Below are 7,393 nucleotides of genomic sequence, written 5' to 3' on the forward strand. Positions count from 1 at the left end.
GTTTCGGCACCACTTATGAGTTGTCAGAACTATAACGGAAAAAAAAGCAAGGTTCAGGGCAGAGTAACAGTACGCAATTAGACTGAAAATAACACTACTATATTTCTGAAGTTATTGCTCCTTAAAATCCTGTTAGATGTTTATTTACAATGGTAGGGAGTATTAAGGCGGCCACAGTGCCTTATCCTATCATAACTTATGTATATATTTATATATAAAATTGTTTACAAATAAAACAAATTTATTCTTGAATAGTTTTATTTTTTATAATGAGGGTTTAATGAGGTCTTAAAAACATTTTTCTTCAATCATCCTGATTGATAATTAATAAAAAGCAAAAGGTGTGAGCCAGCCAATGAAAACTAGACAAAGGTAAGCAACAAAAAAGTGCTCAGCATGGGTATTATGCACCCAAGATCATGGTCAAGCTTACAAACAATGGTGATACAGTTTTTCCCTCAACAAACTATTGTTAAAAAACGACTGAATCGATATGACCCTAATTCAGAAAAATGTTGCATACCTTACATTTTTCTGAATTAGAGTCGAATACTTTCGCTCATATTTCGGCAAACGCATTGTCCTTTACACACCTACATTTCGAAAAAGGATTGTCCGGTTTGACACCCACAGTTGGACAAAACACTTGTGTTTCAGATGAAGATTTTATTGATATTCTAAACTGATCAATAAATAGAAGTAATATATTTTTAAATAGAGATTTTAGTATATATACATTTTTTTTAAGCACTTGTTCATAAATATGACCAAATCGAATTGATCTGATTTGAGTAAAATTATTTACGTAGTTTTCAAGGAGCTCCGTAGTTTCTAATAATCTTCTAGGCTTGGTTGACATTCTTGTTCGCAAAAGAATTAGAACGTTGTGATGGAACGTAATCAATATTTAATTATTGCTTCGCGAATTTAACTTTATTATTATTGCAAAAATTACAATACAATATAGCTTGATAATAATAATCAACCATCCAAATTTACAATGTAATATATTTTAAAACATTTCCTGAAAGTAATACTAGCCTATCAACTATCGATTAAGTTAGCCCTTTATTGAATACAAAATGGTACGGTTTTAATATAATAAACTATAGCAAAATTTAATACAGGTAGTGAATACAAAATTTGTTCTAGTTTAATATCAACAAGAGGCGGAGTAGCGCCACTGTTCCCTTACAGAAATAGCCCAGTTTGCTTCGAGTAACCAAAGACTGCAGTGATGAGTAAACTGGTGAAGGCTGTGGTTGGAACAGTAATTAGGTTACAATGTCCGGAATGTGCAGATGTGTTCGATCTGTCCTGGGACATCGCGGAGGATGTTTTGGACGCGGTCACTGGGGAAGTCGTCCCGTTTGTCTGTGCGAGATGCCAGAAAAGCAAGAAGTACAAACAAAAAGAGAGTGTCGAAGATGACAAACTGACTTCCCGCCGAGGAATCAATGTCTGCAAATTAACTGCAGGAGCTAATAAGTATTCCCATTCAGCAGAAGATAATAACAGATATGTAAAGGAATCGGAAACGACAATGGATGATGAAATAAGCAATATGACTGAAGCAAGTTATACCAGTGAGGACTTGAAGAAGGATATTTCTATCATAAAGACCAACATCATAGAGATTAAAGAAGAAATTGAACAACTTAGGTAATTTAAGTCTATAATCCAGTTATATTGTATAAAAATGTTTATATTAATGGTTTAATATTTTATGTCAACAAAAAAAGCGTTATTGAGAAAGTCTGTAATTTTTAATAATATATAAATAAAGGATAAATTATTCCTTTGAATGATTTATGGTTCATTTACAAATCAGTCTTAAATATCTCTCTCTTTCTGTATATATATATATATATATATATATATAGAGAGAGAGAGAGAGAGAGAGGGAGAGATTTTTTTTTTTATATCGTCGGTACAATTACCATATCTGAGAACATTGTGTTTGAATTATTTTTGCAGATATTAGATAATTTCTGAAAAAATTGAAAATTCAATGCTTTGGATGTTGAAAGGGTATTGGGATTACTGCTGAAGATTTTAAATTACTTAAGCTAGGAACTATGGTATAAAAGTATTGATCACAATTCTGTAACCTTGCCGAATGTTTTATTAAAAATATTGATTAGGACGAGTGGGAGATAGTCAGCAGTGAAATGGTTTGAAAATCTAATTACGACCAATGTTGATTTTGATAAAGAAAAACCGATAGTAGCTTAGGAAAATATTTATGAAAATTAAACAGTATTACAAGGACATATTTATTGAATTTTTTTTTCAAATATAAAGTTTTTTTTTTACTTTCAAAAAATTCAGACCAAAAAATTAGAGGGTTATATTGAATTAATTTTACATTAGGGAATGATAACATATTGGTAATATCTATTGGTCATAGAAAATATTAAAAATTATAATGATTTGAACCACTACAACTCATGAAGGCTGAGGGGTCAGAACTTTGTAAGGAAGTAATGTTTTTAGAACAACCGTTATGCAAGGAACTGATTTTTCTTGCCATTTATTCCGTGGCTTATTCTCTATAACCGCTAGATTTTTTCCCCAATTAAGAGTACCCACTTTTTGAGGCTGGGTCGATCCCAAAAGGGTTCCAAACCCAGAGGGTTGACTCCCGGTACAGTAACAGACTAATATCTATATTGTATATAGACATTTTTTTTTGATATCGTAGGTACTATAACCTAAAAATTTCTGAGAACAATTCGGCTCTTTTTTTTGGGTATTGAATAGAGATTATAAAATCACGTTAAAAAGCAACAAAACCCAAGTTAGCAATATTTACAGATACGCCACTTTGACTTCGCGCAGACAATACATGATTATTTGGAAATAGTAACAATCCGTAATAAACCTTTATCAACGCGTCCAATTTTTTTCATTAAATTATTGGAACATTTATTTGTAAAATTTTACATATGCCTTCTGGTATTGTGAATATTATGAAAATATACATTAGAAAATCTCTTTTATGGAATGGACGTAGAAACTTCCAACAACAATAAAAATATACTACTTATAAGTGCTCCTAGCGCAATCATTAATGTCTGTACATTTAGTGTTGTTAATAATGCCTTATGTGTTATTAGTTTAGAGTAACATGAATTTGAATTATGCATATCTGACTTTTTATTGATAGCCTGATTCTTATATTTTTCTTTAGTAATAATTTCTTTTAAATTTCGCGTTAATTTTTTTTTCCAGATGTAAGATTTTTTGTTTCAAATTTGAATTTATTTTGTGTTTGCCTAAAATAAGTGATGAGAGCAGTTTTCTTAAGTTTGTTGGGTTTCTTTATTGCAGAAGTACAATTATATTTGTGTTGTAATACCCTTGTTTTGAGATACTATTCTGAAATTCCAAAATAGAGGTTTCATGGAGTTTTGTCTTTGTTTTTCATGGTGTAAAGTTTGGATAAAGTGGCTGTGTTTTTTTTTTTTTGTTTAATTTTCTTAATCGTTTTTGCTTTTTTTATTGTTTCGAGTTTTTAATATTCTTGGATAATAATATGTATATTTTATCTTTATTTTACTAACTATGAAATAATTTTTGTTTCAGATTTCTGATTTCGAACAAACCTGATGGCTAGTGAATAACACATCATTTTAATACAGCTATAAGAAGTTGTTATAACAATTACTGGTTAAAATACTAAGCTAAAAATGGTGGATGGAATGATTTCAACACATTTCTTTATGTTTCCATAGGCTGTGTAATACCTTTATTTATTTAAATATAAATTTAATTCTAGTATTACTGATAGAATAAACAAATATAAAAAGAATATTTGACTTGTACAAGATTTCGAGAATTGTTATGACAACTTGTACCTAGATTGTTTAAATTTTTAAACATGCTCAAATATATGTTCATGTTTATAATGTAGTTTTTATTTGGGGAAATTTTCTCCTGGAACATCCTTGATACATATATAGCCTTTTAAACGCCTACTAGTTGAATATAAGCTGCCAGCTTTACACTGAAAAAACACAATAACTGAAGGTGACTCTATCATTGGTGGTCCTATATTTGAGTTTTTAATTAACTATTAAAAATTAGAGAAGTAAGTTCTTGTAAAACCGTTAACCTTAATAATTGTATTTGTTGATTCCTATTGCCACTATCAAGGAACATCCGCTGAGCAAGATACTTGGATAGTCAAATGGACGAATTTTTTTGGAAGACCGTTTATTAAGTTAAGTAATACATAAATATGCTCGAGAAAACGTATGAGTACAATGTTGACTTACACCACCTCTTTATTGACTTCCGACAGGCTTATGGTAGTGTAGACAGAGGGAAATTATTAAAGGCATTGCAATCACGGGGAATACCTAGCAAGTTAATAAGATTAACAAAGATGACCCTGAAAAGGACCCATTATCACCAGTACTGTTCAACCTCGCTCTAGATGTTGCCATTAGAAAAATAGGGACAAACCCGGGTGGCACCATTTACAATACGCTCACACAACACATGACTTATGATGATGTTGTCATCACAGGGAGAACCAAAACAGCACTGACCGGTGCTGTAGAAGAATTCAAGAGAGCACCACAGGATTTAGGACTTGTTATAAATAGTGAAAAGACTAAATATATGAAAACCACTATACAGACCGGGGAGAGAAGAGATATTGTGGAGGTGGGGGAAAAGATGTTTCACAGCTGCAGTACTTTCATGTACCTGGGAGGAGTTGTGACGGAGAACAATAATTTAGAAGTGGAAATTAAGGGAAAAATGGTAGCAGGAACCAGATGTTCCTACGCCCTGCAAAAGCTCTCTGATATAAAAGTTTTTCCAGGAAAGGAAAGCTTTTGTTGTACAAAACAATAATTAGACCAGTGGTAATGTATGGCAGTGAGACATAGACTCTAACCAAGGAAAATAGAAGAGCTCTACTGGTTTGGGAGAGAAGAGTCCTGAGAAAGATCTTTGGATCCGTTAAAGAGGAGCACAGGTGGAGAATCAGAAGCAATGACGAAATAAAGGAATTGTATGGAGAGCCTGATATTCTCTGTGCTATTAAGAAGAGCAGGCTAAGATGGATGGGACATGTAGAAAGGATGGAGCCTTGTAGGCTACCTAAAATGATGGTAAATGGTGCACCAAGAGGAAAAAGGAAAAGGGGCAGACCCAGGCGTCGGTGGCTGGATGAGTTGGAAGATGATTTGAGAGGTACGGGAATCAAAAATTGGAGACCTCGAGGCATGGAAAAGAGTGGTACTAAGGTATGGTTAAAAATGATTTAAAATACGTGAAAGTTTATTTAAAAATGAACAAAGTAAGTAAATATAAGACATATAGCAAAAAGTATAAATAAACAAAAATTACAAAAAAGCATTAGATAACATGAAAACGGAAATAATAACAATTAAGAAAGGTGATAAAAGCTAGGCTGAACGCACAGGAATCTGATTGCTTCAGCATAGCAAGGGGGATCAAACAAGGTGACAGTCCCTTGCTATTTCTACTTTACATGGATGAAGTGGCTGGCATCTTTAAAAGAAGAACAGAGAGGACGTTCCAAGGCCGTAGAAACCTAGGTGGTCATACAATTCCTCCTCTACACAGACAATATTGTTCTCGTCGCGGACGCCCCTGATAGATTACGGGCAGTGACTAAATGACACGAAGAGCTCCACCGGAAAGGAATAAAAATAAATACTAGCTAAAGCAAGATATTACAAATGGGGAGGCAAGTGGAAGATCTCCATATATATTGTAACACAGAAGAAATAGAAGTGTTTGCAGATATCACCTACCAAGGAACTATAATAGACAGGTCTGGGGAAATAGACTCAGAAATATCAAACAGGATAAGCAAGGCTAATGCAGTCTATTACCAGATCTACAATACTATAACAGGGAAGCGAGAGGTACGTAGGTATGTCAAGCTCCATATCTGCAAGTCTGTAAACTTGCTGATACTCTTGTATGGAGCTGAAAGTTGGATATTGAGGGACCGGCAGGAGAGCAGTGATGCAGAAATGAAGAGTCCGAAATGAAAGGATACGCCAGGAACTGGGGATCGCTTCAGTGAAGGAGGTTCTGCAGACACAGCAGTTGAAATGGTTCGGCCACGTCATCAAAATGGAGGACCTAGGAACCTCCTAAAGACGATGGAGTATATAAAGACAGAATATGGACAGAAGGCCTCGTGGACCACCAAGGATGTTCTACCTGGAGTATGTCGACAGGCTTTGCAGAGAAAGAGGAAAACATATTCTTCAGTCTAGGAACCTAGCTGCTGATAGAGAGAGTTGGAGCCGGTGGCTGAACGCTTCCCTATGATGAGAAGGCACTATAAGGAAAAGCAAAAGAAGAAGAAAAGATAAAACAGAAATATAAAAATCCAGTACACACTAAAATGGGAAAACAAGGTAATTAAGAAATAAAAGTCAAGAGAAAAGAAAAATAATGAGCAAAATAGGACACCCATTTTTCTGAATGAAGGAAAGTACAAGAATGAAATACAGGCGGAGGCCATTACTTTCGAAAGTAGAATTGCTCAGTAATAGACTATTTTTTCCAAGATGCGTAAATTTTTGCAAAATTTGTAACTATGTCTTATTCCCTGTAATATTGTCGAAAATATCCGTTCAATGAGGACAGTTCTGTAGAAAAATTAGATTAAAGCATATTTAATTAGCTTCCATATCAGACCCTTTAGGATCCATTTGTCCTTTAAAAACATCAGACCACCAAAACACCTGAAAGTCAATTTTGATAGAAAAGTAAAAATTTCTTTTTATGATTATTAATATATAATACGAAAATAAATCTAATATGAAAAACTGTTATATAGAAACCAAAGAAATGATTACATTCAAAACCAAAAAACAAAAAATCTAAAAATGGCAATTATTAAGTTGTTATAAAAATATATAGAATAAATAAATTCTTTGCATTAAATTAAAATTTAATATATACAGAATATGAGAGAAAACCAGGCGATGTCACATTTTTTAAAAATTGTGTGGGTGAAGATAAATGAAGAAAAGCACTTTGTACTTATAAGATCAAACATAAAAAAAAAAATCATTTGTCAAAAATAGATTAAAAAATACCTACAATAGGGGAAATACTGAAACCTTTTTCCATGTCTGAAGGTGGAAAACAGGGGATGTCTGCACACCAATGAACTCTTTTACAGTTATAGCTTAGAATAAACTAATAATAATATGTTAGTCTTATAACTCTCTCGTTTCATACAAAAAACGAATTTTCAAGGATTTGTAGAACATTGAAATTCATTTTTCTCGCATTTACTTTTTTCCGGCAATGTCTGTTCTACATCAGTGGTCTTCATTCATCATTATTATTAATAAACTTAAAAAGTTTTTTTTATTTCTGGGTAGTC

At 33.0% G+C, this 7,393-nt stretch overlaps 1 protein-coding gene across 1 annotated transcript; it reads left to right on the plus strand.

Annotated features, from left to right (window-relative positions):
* The first annotated feature begins 1,189 nt into the window (after positions 1 to 1,189).
* On the plus strand, positions 1,190 to 3,898 carry LOC106677198 (uncharacterized). Its single transcript, XM_014414959.3, has 2 exons — positions 1,190 to 1,662; positions 3,589 to 3,898. The coding sequence occupies exons 1-2, from the start codon at positions 1,238 to 1,240 to the stop codon at positions 3,617 to 3,619; spliced, it is 456 nt and encodes a 151-aa protein (XP_014270445.1). The 5' UTR covers positions 1,190 to 1,237; the 3' UTR covers positions 3,620 to 3,898.
* The last annotated feature ends 3,495 nt before the right edge of the window (positions 3,899 to 7,393 follow it).

This window comes from Halyomorpha halys, unplaced genomic scaffold (genome assembly GCF_000696795.3).
Source record: "Halyomorpha halys isolate HHAL.00 unplaced genomic scaffold, Hhal_1.1 Scaffold91.1, whole genome shotgun sequence".
In the NCBI taxonomy this organism is placed as follows: Eukaryota; Metazoa; Arthropoda; class Insecta; order Hemiptera; family Pentatomidae; genus Halyomorpha; species Halyomorpha halys.